A 14,044-nucleotide genomic window follows, 5' to 3' on the forward strand; every position below is an offset into this window, starting at 1 on the left:
TTTGTCAATAGACCTTTAAAGTAGGTGGGTGCACCCCCTGCTCCCAAGCAGGGTTGGAGAACTAGTGGGAAGGATTACCTGAGAACTCAGGTCGGTGAGGGAAGGATAACTGCCTAGGACCTATGCCAAGTGACCAAGAAACCAAAGCTAGAGGCCTTGGGTGGTGAAAGCTGAATCTGAAGTCAAAGGGTCACCTAACCCCAAACCACAAGGGTTTACTTTGGAGATGAGGTCGTGTTGGCTCTGAGGATGGTATGCCAGAGGTGAGACCCAGCAGGGGAGAAAGAAACTCCCCAACAGTGAAAATCTTGCTCCAAAATTAAACTTATTCAGGAAGATAAGTGAATGACCCACTGGCCCATGAGGGAAGGACAGTGGACATCAGGTTGTCCTTCTGGCCCCTTAGGGATGTACTCTGCTGAGGGATTTCACTGGCTTCCTCTGGACATGCTCAGCCTGTTCTTCCCTTTTGGATGTTTTCTTTAACAGCAGCAAACACTTGAACATATAGAGATTGGGCCTAGCAGTGTCTAGATTTTCCTATATAGAGCTCTAAAGAGTAGATACCCTGCCCCCACTGTTGATGAGACTGTAGCATGTCCAATTTTTCCTCACTTGAATTACCCCCCCATCCTCTTTGGCCCCATTATGGAAACTTCATTCCTATCTAGTGTTGGTTCTTTTAACAGCCCTCATTCAAGAACTAACCATCCCCCAAACACCTGGCCTTTAGAAGAAACCAAGTCAGGGCACCTGGGTGGCTCAGTTGGTTGTGTCTACCTTCAGCTTTGGGGGATTCTGGAGTCCTGGGATTGAGCCCCACAACTGGCTCCCTGCTCAGTGGGGAGTCTGATTCTCCCTCTGCTCCTATACTCTTACAGTCTCTCAAATGTCTTTAAAATAAAACGGAACCAAGTCCTTCACTCACTGACACCTTAATCTTTATAAATCAAGGTTCCTGCAGTGCTTGCTACACAAAAAGCAGCTTGGCTCACTGAGTAAAGGTAAGTCTCCAGTATAATTTGATGGGTTGTTGATGCTTATGAAGAGTTGAGAAAGAAGAGAGCTCCTGAGACCGTCCACCTGCGACATGGAAGATTGGGACTATTTATTAAAGGTGCTTTTGCATGTGGCTCTGAGCTACAGACTAAGGTCCCGGGTCTCCACAGGTTTTCAGACTACCTGCATTTCCTGCCAGGTCCCAACCCACTTTGGTCCTCTCTGTGGTTACTCCCCAGTGTGGAGTCTCTGGTGTCTAATGAAGGCGGAGCTACACCGGAAGGCCTTGCCACACTCCCTACACTCGTAGGGCTTCACACCAGTGTGAATCCTCTGATGCTGACTAAGGGACGAGCTCTGGTTAAACGCCTTCCCACACGCATTGCACTCGTAGGGTTTTTCTCCCGTGTGAATTATATGATGTCGGATAAGGGCTGAGCTCTCACTGAAAAACTTCCCACACTCGTTACATTTATATGGCTTCTCCCCAGTGTGGGTCTTCTGGTGGATGATGAGATTGGTGCTTTGGCTGAAAGCCTTCCCACACTCGCTGCACTTGTAGGGCTTCTCTCCTGTGTGAGTCCTTTGATGGTTTGTGAGGTTTGCGCTCTGGCTGAAGGCCTTCCCACATGCCCCACATTTATATGGCTTCTCCCCAGTGTGGATTCTCTGATGCTGAATAAAGGCGGCACAGTAACTGAAGGCCTTCCCACACTCCCGGCACTTGTACGGCTTCTCCCCCGTGTGGGTCCTCTGGTGGTTTGTGAGATTCGCACTGTGACGGAAGGCCTTCCCGCAGTCGCTGCACTCATAGGGCTTCTCCCCGGTGTGAATTCTCTGATGCTGAACAAGGGCTGAACAGTCACTAAAGGCTTTTTCACACTCACTACATTTGTAGGGCTTTTCTCCGGTATGAGTTCGCTGATGCTTCGTGAGGTTTGCGTTCTGGCTGAAGGCTCTCCCGCATTCGCTGCATTTGTAGGGTTTCTCTCCGGTGTGAATCCTCTGGTGCTGAATAAGAGATGAGCTCTGGCTGAAAGCCTTCCCACAATCGTTGCATTCGTAGGGTTTCTCCCCAGTGTGGCTCTTCTGGTGCTGAGAAAGGGAGGAACAGTAACTGAAGGATTTGCCACATTCGCTACAAGTATATGGTTTTGCTCGGTGGGGCTTAATTATAGGGGAATTCTTCCTGAAGCTCTTTGGATGTGCTTCCCATTTCCGGGGTCTCACTTCCGTGGGAACTCTCTGTTGTGGAGAAAGGACTGGTCTCAGGTTGAAGCTCTTCCCCAGGTCACTGTTCCTGTGATCTGACTCCCCAGGAGGCAGCTCTATACTTGGGTCTTGGAATGAATCTTCAGAAATGTCATGCTCAGGTGGTGATTCAGACATAATCTTCCAGTCTGAAAAATAGTTAGAAAAGCATTTTGCCCCCCTTTGGTGGAAGAAAAGGTAATATCGAAAGACAAAAGGCTGATGGGGTTTGGTCGAACTTCTGTGCGCACAGGCCTGATGCTGCCTCCCTCTCACCCGCAATACTGACCACGATGGCTCTTCAGGTACGTCAGCATGCCTGACTCCCTTTCCTGACCTGCCAGGGATGCAGAAGTTTACCCCAATCTCTCTCCGATGCAATGTTCCCTTCCACATTTCTGACCCTTCCCTCCACTTTGGCAACCACTGGACAGTCTCTACTTGTCTTCTTAGTCTCACAATTCTTGGTCTGGATTTGGGCAATCTGCTTACCAGGTTTAAATAATTCACTTGAAAAAGCTGATGGCCAATGCCAGCAAGATGAATTCTTTCACCTATCAAATCGGCTACATTCCAAAATTCTAGTGTCGGTAGGAATGCAACATCATGAGATCTTACACACTGGTGTGACCACCTTTCTGCAGAGCCATCTGGTGGCATGTGTCAACGAGTCTTTAAAATGCTGACACAAGAACTGCACCTGTAAGAATCTGTCCTAAGGAAGCACTGAAAAATTCCACAAAGCTATGTTGACAGAAGTGCTCACAGCATTATTTGCCAAAGAAAAGCAAACACGCAAATAAATGTTTAATGAAGGAATGACCACAGTAGAGCCAATACAGGGACCCTATTTAGCAATCAAAGGCCTTGTTTGAAATAGGCACACTATAGTTCCTATTGCAGAAAGGTATTTACTGAGAAAACACTGCAAAGATACACAGTATGAGTGTAAGCTGTGTTGTCTTTGGGTTTTGGCACCTGGGGCAATTTTTATTTTCTTCAATGCTTATCTGTATTTTCTAATGTTTTCCAATGTCAATATTATAATAAAAGTTATAAAAAACCTTTCAGAGAACATGAAGTGATTAAAAAAATGAAAAAAAGAAACATGTAAACTTAGACACTGTTATTTCTACTTTAGAAGAATGTACAAGCTCTGGTTTGAGCCTCCCCCTTAGGGGGCACCTGGCTGGCTCAGTCGCTAGAGCTTGTGACTCTTGATCTCAGGGTCATGAGTTCGAGCCTCACATGGAGGGCGGGGAGAAATTACTTAAAAAAGAAAACTTTAGAAAACAAAGAAAAAATTATCACTGCAATTTGTTATATGAGGAAGATGGAAGGGATGACAGGGACCCTGATTTTTTTATCCTGTTCCAAATCTCAAATTAACCTATTTTACTAAAAAAAAGTCATTTTAAATAGAATAAATAATATTGCTTTTATAATCAGAAAATAGGCATTTTTAAAGGAAGAGTTAATGATTCTTAACCCTTTCTGGGATCTCCCTCATTTTAAGAGAAAACTTTAAAATGTGAGTGTAATGTAGGGTATTTGGAAACAGAAGCGTACGGCCCCACGCACTGCTGTCTCTGGCCCTGGTACTTGCTCATAAGAGGGTGGAGTTTCAGGGAGGGCTACGGAGTTTCTGTTCTCAAGGGTTAATTTTCCTGACGATTCTTTCAGTTTCTACCTTATTTCTCAGAGGAAAGAACAGCAAGGTTAGTTCTGGGTGACCTTTACTTGAATTTCTATATGGAATCTTGACCCAGATAGCTTGGGTTTAAATCCTGACGCCACCTCTTACTAGCTATGTGATTGTGGGCAAATTATTAACCCATTTCTTGGAGGTATGATCCGTAAACGTAGCTCTCACAAAATTACTGTGAGAATTAAATGAGTTAAAACACATAAGGGACCTGAGGGATAGTTAAATGTCATATGAGTGCCTGTTATTATCTTAGGCGCTTTTCCTTTGTAAGCCTTCTGAAACGGTTTCCCTCCAGAGTGCACTAACGCCCAATTAGTGCACTAACTAATTAGTTAGTGGACTGTGTACTAACGCCCAATCCACCATGAGCACAGCAGTCCCCAGTTTGGGTTCAGGGCGTCTCCAAGTAATTCAGTGTCTGGATCATGTCTGGCTTTGACAGCTCTGAGAACTTGACCATCTCTCTGAGAAAAGCTGGAAGGAAGAAGAAAAGTGCCAAGAAAAGCAGCGGTGGGGCAATTCAGGAAACTGCGTTTTGCTCACAAACTGTCCGACCTCAGCCCGCCTCACCTCTCCACCTGGCTCCTGCAGGAGACTGACAACGTCCACACCAAACGTGCCCAAAACAGAACCGCTGGCTTCCCCTTCCCAGCCAGTGTCTCCTTCGAGTCTTCTTGCTCATGGTTTTGCTCAGGCCAGGGTCATCCTTAATGCCTCTACGCCGCACTTCCAGTTTACTGGCAAGTCCTACTGGCTTCAACACCTACAATGTTCTGCCACCAGCCACCACTCTCTCTCCCTGGGGAGTCTGCCACAGACTCCCAGCTGACCTCCCTGCTCCTACTCTTGGACCCTGGAAGTCTTATTCTCCATATGCTAATTTTTTCTTTAAAGATTTTATTTATTTGACAGACAGAAATCACAAGTAGGCAGAGAGGCAGGTGGGGGGAGGGGGAAGCAGGCTCCCCGTTGAGCAGAGAGCCCGATGTGGGGCTCGATCCCAGGACCCTGAGATCGTGACCTGAGCCGAAGGCAGAGGCCTTAACTCACTGAGCCACCCAGGCGCCCTCCATATGCTATTTTTAAACACAAATCAAGTATGGTCCCCTCCCTGCTCAAAACCCTCAAGGACTTTTATCTTACCATGTGAATAAAATCTGAACAAATTACGCGGCCTCCAAAGCCCAGAATGATCTGGTCCCTGCCTACCACTCTTCCCCGCTTACGGAGTCCTAGGGTCTTCCGATCTTAATACAAGTCAAGCTCATTCCCAACGCAGCGCCTGAGCACCCGCCGTATCCCGGAATGTCCCTCTCCCAGACACTCACATGGCTCTTCCTTTAGACCTCAGTCCCAATGTCCCCTCCTCCAAGTGGTCTTTCCTAGCCACGGACTGACAATGGCCCCACCTCCATCTGCAGTCCCGCTCGCACCTTCGTACTCCCCATCCCTATGCCCTTATCCTGCCTTCCTTCAGAGCACACCTCCCTGTCTGACGCTGCATCAGTAATTTTGTTCATTCATTTTGTTTACGTTCCGCACATCACAGGAGGTAGGCAGGGACTATGTCTTGTTCTCTGCTGTCCTTCAGTAGCTAAACCAATGCCAGGATTTACCAAACGCTTACTGCGTATTTGTTGACTGAATGAGTAATAAATTCAATGTGAAAAAGGCAAACTGACCAGCTGGGCCTGGGCGAGTGTTAAGAGCCACAACAGAAGTTCCTAAAGCAACCAGTGAGGTGAAAGTACTTTAAAGACCAGGGTCTGCCATCGGGGCGCGGGTGGGATGCGGCACCGGAGGGCTCTGAAAGCAGCCCACGGTGGCCGAGCAATGCCCAGGCTGCTCTGTGAATCTCAGAGCAGAGGTGCGACCCCACCGAAGCAGGGTGTTAGTTACTCCAACAGACAGCCTGAAACTTTTCTCAAATCACTTCACGATCATACAGCTAATACAGCTCTCCATAGCTCATAACTTTTTTCATGTATATTACTTCATAAAATAAGATTTTGTTACCTACATTTTTAAGACAGAGACAGAAGCGACCACATAACTTAGTGGTTTACTCTGAGTCTGTGCAATATAAGTAGCAAGCCAGGACCGGAAAGCCTCTTCCACAGGTCTACATCCAAACCTGCGTCCACACCAACACTCGAATACTGCAGAGCAGGAACTGTTGGTGCTAACACCCCTTCCCACGTTGTTCCTAATAATGTGCTGATCTGACCTTTTTAGGATCCTGAAACTCTCTGAGGCTGTGATGAAACCTTTTTCCGGAAAAATGCAGCCACTGCCCTATGCACATAACACCACGAGTTCTCCACAGGGCGTTCTGCCCAAGGTAAAAGGCCCCGCACGGCAGAAATAGTGCTGGGCACCAGAGGGCCTTGAGGGGGAAGGAGTGGGACCACTGAGGCTCCTGCAAAAGGATTTCAGCAAGTCCAAGTGGTTCCTGGGTAACAAAAGGGCTGAGGTAACGTGTGACAGGCTCTTTAGAAAGTAGATAGTTAGATGGAAAGGAGAGAGTTCTGACCAACTGTGCAGAAAATCTGCCAGAGGCATTTTTCATGGCCTTGTAGTAATAATAATCAGAAATGAAGATATAAAGCATTAGGCTGTATTTTTAAACAAATTTAAAGCTTTGTCACCATAAGGTTCTTAAGTTCATTCATACCTCTGATGCTTTAAGTTTAAAAATATCAGAGGTGGCTGGAGCCCCAGCGAGAAGCTCCTGAGGCCTGGCCAGAGGTCACACGTCCACAGGGGCTGAAGCATGAAGGCGGGGGTGGGGTGAGCAGCCTGCGATGAGCAGCAAGAGAGAAATGCAGCAGCTACAGCTTCCCTGTTGTTTTTTCTGAGGTGCTCGCTATTAGCCCTTTAGGAAATTCTAGGAGGGTCTCACATAGGGGACGAGAAGGCATCCAATTGAGGGCTAGAGAGGGGAGTAGCAGTAGGTGTCACGGCTGGATGGATGGGTAAAGGTGGGCACCCGAGAGCCTCAGTGAGGTGAGCCCCAAGCAGAGAATGTGCTAGGCCAGCAAAGATGACTCTCATTCCCCCAGAGGCCAGCAACACCACCTCTGGTCCCAAACATCTCCCAGCCCAGGGGAACTTTGCCAGGAAGAGGCAAAGTGAGCTTTGGAATCAGACAGAACTTGCTTCGAAGCCCAGCCAAGCCGCTTTCTAGCGTGAGGCTCTGAACCAGCAAGTCAGCCTCTTTCAGCTTTAACTTCCTCATCTGTAAAGTGGGGGTACCAGTATCTACCTCACAGCACTGTTAAAATCATCAAATGCTCTAATGTGTTCTTCAAGGGCTTCTGCTGTGGAGACTCCCGGGCTCCAGAGCTGGCTCACTTACCGGGGCAGGCGCTCCTCAGGCCTCCTCCCTGTGGCGCCCGTGGACCGTCTTCCCTCTGGTCCAACTGGGAGTTCACGCTGGGCTGGGAAACTGGAAGTCCTGCTCCAGGGGAAAAACAGGCATTAGAGATTTAGATTACATATAAATAGCCCCCCTCCCCCAACCCTGGAACTCAGGGACATGGAAACCCACCAGTTAGGTCATTTATTTCATTCATTCAGCAAATATTTACTGAGCATTCCGCTTGGTTCTGGGCGCTGGGGGACACAACAGTAATTAAGACAGATGAGATGCCAAAAAGGGGTCCAAGTCAGGGAGTTAAGCCCCCAAAGCAAGTTACTTAGAAAAAACAGGGACTTACTGAATATGGAGGAACTGGCCTGAAGGTCACCCTACTCCTCCTGGGAAATAAGAAAACAGGGAGCTGCAGTCTCAGGGGTTTCTCAAGACTAATGCAGAGACCTTTCACTAGGGAGCCAGGAGGATAAACACAATCCCCACAATGTGTCCGAGCGACTCGGGATCAGTCAACACTGGCAAGTGCCACAGATACTCAGAACTGAGTAGGCTCTACATTTCAAATGGCTTCCTTACCCAGCAGGACCAGATTCCTGGCGTTTTCTGGTAACCCCTCCTTGAACCTTGGAGTCCCCCTCGGAGCAGGGACCAAGTGCCTCCACCCATCTTGGGTAAAAGCTACAGTCACGCTGCTGAAGGCTGTGGAGCCCTGAAACGACACACACATTCCTTCTCGCCCACTGGCTTCAGGATGGGAGAGAAAAGCATTTAATGATCACTTTGTATGAGCCTAACACTATACTGAATACCGACACACAAAAATAAATCAAATACAGTCTCTTTCCATGTTTATAACTGACAGACTTTATATAAAAATGGATAGAGTACATACACAGCTGTATCTATAGAAAAGAAGGAAGGGGCACCTGGGTGGCTCAGTGGGTTAAAGCCTCTGCCTTCAGCTCGGGTCATGATCTCAGGGTCCTGGGATCGAGACCTGCATCGGGCTCTCTGCTTGGCGGAGAGCCTGCTTCCCCCTCTCTGTCTCTGCCTGCCTCTCTGCCTACTTGTGATCTCTCTCTGTGTCACATAAATAAATAAAAAATCTTTAAAAAAAAAAAAAAAGGAAGGAACGAGGCAGAAACTAACGGATGCTCGGGAATGAAACAAGCTAGTGTAGACAAAACAATGCTCTTTGTCCAATGAGAAAGCAGGAAGAAATGTGAAAGCTGAACTTTTCGGAGTGTTTAATGTATGTTCCCATGAACTTGGATATCGTACAGTAGAGCCCGACGTGTATGCGACCACCTGTAGTAACATGGCAGAAAGACAGGTAGACCAGATGCCAGGATAACAGAGAAGGAATCCTGCATGAAGGACAGAGGAAGACCACAGAGAGGAGGTGGTCTTGAAGGAGAAATGTTTTCAGGGGCACCTGGGTGGCTCAGTGGGTTAAGCCTCTGCCTTCGGCTCAGGTCATGATCTCAGGGTCCTGGGATCGAGCCCCACATCGGGCTCTCTGCTCAGCAGGGAGCCTGCTTCCCCCCACCCCCCGCCTGCCTCTCTGCCTACTTGTGATAGCTCTCTCTCTCTGTCTGTCAAATAAATAAATAAAATATTTAAAAAAAAAAAAAAAAAAAAAAAAAGAAATGTTTTCAGACAAAGAAAGAGAAGGTTACCCAAGGCAGGGGAGACACCACGAGCAAAGGCATAGAGGTGGAAAAAGCCTCATGTCTGTTTTCAGAGCAAGTGATGGTACCTCCACTTATCTCATGGGCCACACCAAAAACCTGGGTGTGATGTTCCCCTTTCCTGCAGCTCCCCCTAAATCCCTGTGTCTTAGCTTTCCTCCACAGTGTCACTAGAGTTCACACATTTCTCTCCACGGCCCCATCACTGCCTTATTTGAAGCCAGCATCACTTTCCAAATCATGACCTGTAATTTACCTGGTCTTACAATCCATCCTTCATACCAAGAAATGCCATACAATAGGACAAAGAGCGTCCTCTTTGAAAACCATCAAATATTTAAAACATTTGGGTCACTTTATAATAGTCAAGAAAGTAAAATCCATCCTAAGATTTAAGTGTCATGGACTATGTAACAACAGTATGTAACTAATAAAGAAAACACTGTAGGAAGTACAAAAAGAAGTTTAAAATACTACAGCTACGAGATGTTAAAATAACTCAGTAGCAGGGTTAACACAAAATAAACGACAAAATAAAGGTATGGAAGAACTCAGCAATTTAATTAGTAAGGTTGAGCTAATAGAGCAGCAAACCCTGCATTCTGCAATTACCCTATACCTGGCTGTTCTGAGTTGACAAAAGACACTATCCCCATGGAGCACAAACCAGCTGAATAGGCAGACAGAGGAACCAAAGTGACGATTTGGAAATGTATAAGAAAAAAAGATCCACAGCCAGACATTTTCAACATAATCAAGAAAGGAAGAATATATTAGAAATTAACTCAAGAGGTTAAAGCATCAAACTTTAAAATAAATTTGACAAAGATGAAAGCAAAAAACTAAGAAAAAAAAATTGTTACTAAGAGAATCGATGAGAAAAATCCAAGAGCAGACTTTCTATAAAGGAAAAGAAACAGACCAATACCTAGACTAGTCAGGAAAAAAAGGAGAGAAGACAGTTCCTATCCTGGCAAAAGGACTACGAAAGGAATATACTAGAAATGGTTCCGTAGAATACTTTAAATGAGAGGAAGAAGGATTAATCACATTCTTCGAAGTGGAGATAAAAAGAAGGTTAAAAGCAGGACAAACCTGTTTTGGGAACGTAGAAAAGGAAGAATATGGGGGCACCTGGCTGGCTCAGCGGGTGAAGCCTGAGACTCTTGATCTCAGGGTTGTGAGTTCAAGCCCTGCACTGGGTGTAGAGATGACTTAAAAATAGACTCTTAAAAAAACAAAACAAACAAAAAAACAAAACAAAAAAGAAAAGAAAAGGTAGAAAAGGACTGAAAAGACAAATGAAAATATTAAGTGTTTCCTCTCTGTGGGTTAATACGGGTGAGTTTTTGGGTTATGCTCTCTATGTTTTTCGAGTTTTCTACAATAAACATGAAGTCCTCTTATAATTAAAAAACAGGAATAAAAAAACCCTTTAAGATTAAAAAATAAGTACAGAAACAAAAGAGGCTGCCTCTCAGAGTCAATTTCCAACTTACATGGGCCCCAATGGCGAGGAGGCCAGCGGCCATTCCTTCATCTCCTGTGCTTTCGTCTCCGGGAAGGGCAGAGTCTGGAGAAGGCAGCTCTGCAGGAAGGGAGAGAAATCAATGAGGCTTCAAAGTTACAGCTCAGCAAGCCAAAGAGTCTCACATTTCCACTCTGAAGAAGGGGACACTGCAGGCTGTAGGGGACCCGGGCTGCATCTGCAGACCGATTTCTCCATTACCCTTCCTACCACTGAATCCCATCAATTCACTCAGACACAGGGAGTCATTAAAGCAACAGACTCTCAAGTAACACAGGTCCCCCATTTACCAATGTGCAAATCATACAACCTTTCTAGGTCTCGATTTTCTCATCTGTAAATGGGAATGATAATCCCTTATAAAGTTGCTGGAAGATGAAAGAAAACTGCAGAAAAAGCAGCTGGCTCAATGCCTAGCATGTCAGTCCACAATAAGGACGCACAAATATTACCACCTGCCGAGTTCGCGGGGAGACAGGGGTTCTGGAGATTTAAGATATTTGCCAAAATTGGGACGCCTGGGTGGCTCAGTTGGTTAAGCAGCTGCCTTCGGCTCAGGTCATGATCCCAGCGTCCTGGGATCGAGTCCCACATCGGGCTCCTTGCTCTGCAGGGAGCCTGCTTCTCCCTCTGACTCTGCCTTCCACTCTGTCTGCCTATGCTCACTCTCGCTCGCGCTCTCTCTGACAAATAAATAAATAAAATTATTAAAAAAAAAAAGATATTTGCCAAAATCAACAGAGGTAATGACCAAGTGGGATTCATCGAAGGAACACAAGATCAGTTCTTCAGATGAAAATCAATCTGCATAATATACCAAGGTAATGAAAAGGAGAAGACTCCACATGGACCATTTCTTTTTTTTTTTTTTTTAAGATTTTATTTATTTATTTGACAGAGAGAGATCACAGGTAGGTAGAGAGGCTGGCAGAGAGAGAGAGAGAGAGAGAGAGAGAAGCAGGCTCCCTGCTGAGCAGAGAGCCCGATGCGGGACTCGATCCCAGAACCCTGAGATCATGACCCGAACAGAAGGCAGCGGCTTAACCCAGTGAGCCACCCAGGCGCCCCCACATGGACCATTTCAATAAATACCAACAAGGCCATTCTGTAAAATTTGTTACCCTTTCCTGATAAGATACATTCAATAAACTAGGAAGAGAACACCCTCAACCTGATAAAAGACCACTATGGAAAAGCCAGATTTACATCATACTTAATAGTGGAAGACCGATACTTTCCCCTAAGATCAGGAACAAGACAAGGTTATCTCTCTCACCACTTCTATTCAGTATGATACTGAAGGTTCTAGCCAGGGAAATTAGGAAGTAGCGAAAAAGTCATCCAGATTGGAAAGGAGGAAGTACAATTACCAATATTTGTAAATATGATTTTGTATATGGAAATTTTTTTTTTGTATATGGAAAAATACAAAAAATTTTTTTTGTATATGGAAAATCCTAACGAGGGGCACCTGGCTGGCTCAGTTGGCAGAGCATGTGACTCTTGATCTCAGGGTCATGAGTTCAGGCTTAAAAAATAAAATAGCCCTTCTATAAAAATATACATATAAATAAAAAGTAGGAAAGAACCCTAAGGAATCCACACACACAAAACAAAGCCCTATCACAGCTAAGTTCAGCAAAATTGTGAGAGACAGGATAGATACATAATAAAAAGACAACCCAGTTAAAATTAGGCAAAGGATGTGAAGAGACATTTTCTCCAACCAATTTCTATACACTAGCAATGAGCAATCCAAAAGTAGGATTTTAAAAAAATTCCATTTGCAAGAGCATTAAAAGAATAAAACACTTAGGAATAAATTTAACAAAGGAAATGCTAGACACGTACACTGAAAGCTGCCAAACACTGTAGAAATTACAGAAGACATAAATAAACGGAAAGACATAGCATGGATTCATGTGTTGGAGGATAATAATGTTGGGATGGCAAAACTCACCAAAGTAATCTACAATGTCAATGTAGTCAATGTGATCCCTATCAAAATCTGTTTGAATTTTTAATGGAAATTAAGGAGATCCTAAAATTCATCTAGAAATGCAAGTGACCCAGAAGAGCCAAACAAACTGGAAAAAGAAAAAGAAGTTGGAGAATTCATTCACACTATCAAAACCTTGCACATGGGGCACCTGGGTAACTCAGTTGGTTAACTGTCTTGGCTCTGGTAGTGAACTCAGGGTCCTGTGATGGAGCCTGGCACTGGGCTCCCTGCTCAGTGGGGGCCTGCTTCTCCCTCTCCCTCTGCTCCTCACCCTGCTTGTGCTCTCTCTCTCCAATAAATAAATTTAAAAAAAAAATCTTTAAAAAAAAAAAAAAGATGGAAAACAACAAATGTTGATGAGGATGTAGAGACATGAGAACCCTCATACATTGCTACTGGGATTGTAAAATGGTGCAGTCACCGGGGAAAACCGTGGCAGGTCCTCAGAAAGTTAAACAGAGGTACCTTATGACCCAGCAGTTCTTCTCCTAGGAACATGAACAAGAGAAATGAAAACACATCCACACAAAAACTTGTGCATGACGCGGCTGGGTGGCTCAGTCATTAAGTGTCTGCCTTCAGCTCAGGTCATGATCCCAGGGTCCTGGGATTCAGTCCTGCATCGGGCTCCCTGCTTGGTGGGAAGCCTGCTTCTCCCTCTCCCACTCCCCCTGCCTGTGTTCCCTTTCTCACTACTTGTGGAAAGGATAACCGAGGAGTTCTGGTCCCGGTCACGAGCTGTATTAGTGGGCAGGCTGGAACAGGCGGATCTCCTGCAAACCGCTCTCTCACCTCCTTCCTCCAGCATTTGGGTCACACCTCGTGCCACCGCCTCTCAGCAGTTCTCTGAGCCCCAGCCGCGCGCTGCAGTCCTGCTCTGACTGCTCCTGGGCTGGACTCTTCTCTCCGGTCTCTCCCGACAGAGGCGAGGTCTGAGCCCGCGAGGTTGGGCTCTGGAAGCTGGGGTTGGGCCCGTCCAGCCGGGTCTCTCAGTTTTTCCAGCGGCAGCCAGGCTTCGCGGCTCGGGAGCCCGTGGCGCAACCACCGACTCGGTTTCAAGCAGAACGCCGCGTGGGAAAACCCGCTGCCGGCTACTCCAGAACGCTACGGGATAGCTGGGTGGCTCGGAAACCCCGGTCGCAGCCACTACCAAAACCCAGGCCCAGCTCCCGTGCCAAAGAGGACGCGCTCGAATAGCGCCACTTCCGGTCATGCGTACGGACCTCCCCGCCCCGCCGGACTCCATTTCCCAGAAGTCTCTGACATGCGCACCTGGCCAAAACCTCATTCACTTTCTTTGCCAGATTTGTGGTCTCTGCACCGTGTAGACCGTACTTCCCAGAGAGGCTCCGCCTGTACTTGCTCTCGAATCTCTCTCTTTTTTATTTTTTATTTTTCGAATCTCTTATTTATCAAGCTTTGTCCACATCCCATTCATGTCTACCGGAATCCCACGGTGGGGGGGGGGGCTCTGAAGCGGGAAGCAACT

General features: G+C 46.3%; 1 protein-coding gene across 1 annotated transcript; it reads right to left on the reverse strand.

Annotated features, from left to right (window-relative positions):
- Positions 1-1,084: 1,084 nt before the first annotated feature.
- ZNF79 (zinc finger protein 79) lies at positions 1,085-13,750 on the reverse strand. Its single transcript, XM_059141371.1, has 5 exons — positions 13,348-13,750; positions 10,525-10,613; positions 7,911-8,043; positions 7,317-7,415; positions 1,085-2,399 (listed from the first exon to the last, which is right to left on the reverse strand). Exons 1-5 carry the CDS (start codon positions 13,361-13,363, stop codon positions 1,228-1,230), a joined length of 1,509 nt encoding a protein of 502 aa, XP_058997354.1. The 5' UTR covers positions 13,364-13,750; the 3' UTR covers positions 1,085-1,227.
- Positions 13,751-14,044: the final 294 nt, after the last annotated feature.

The sequence above is a fragment of the Mustela lutreola genome, chromosome 12, assembly GCF_030435805.1.
Source record: "Mustela lutreola isolate mMusLut2 chromosome 12, mMusLut2.pri, whole genome shotgun sequence".
Taxonomy (NCBI): domain Eukaryota; kingdom Metazoa; phylum Chordata; class Mammalia; order Carnivora; family Mustelidae; genus Mustela; species Mustela lutreola.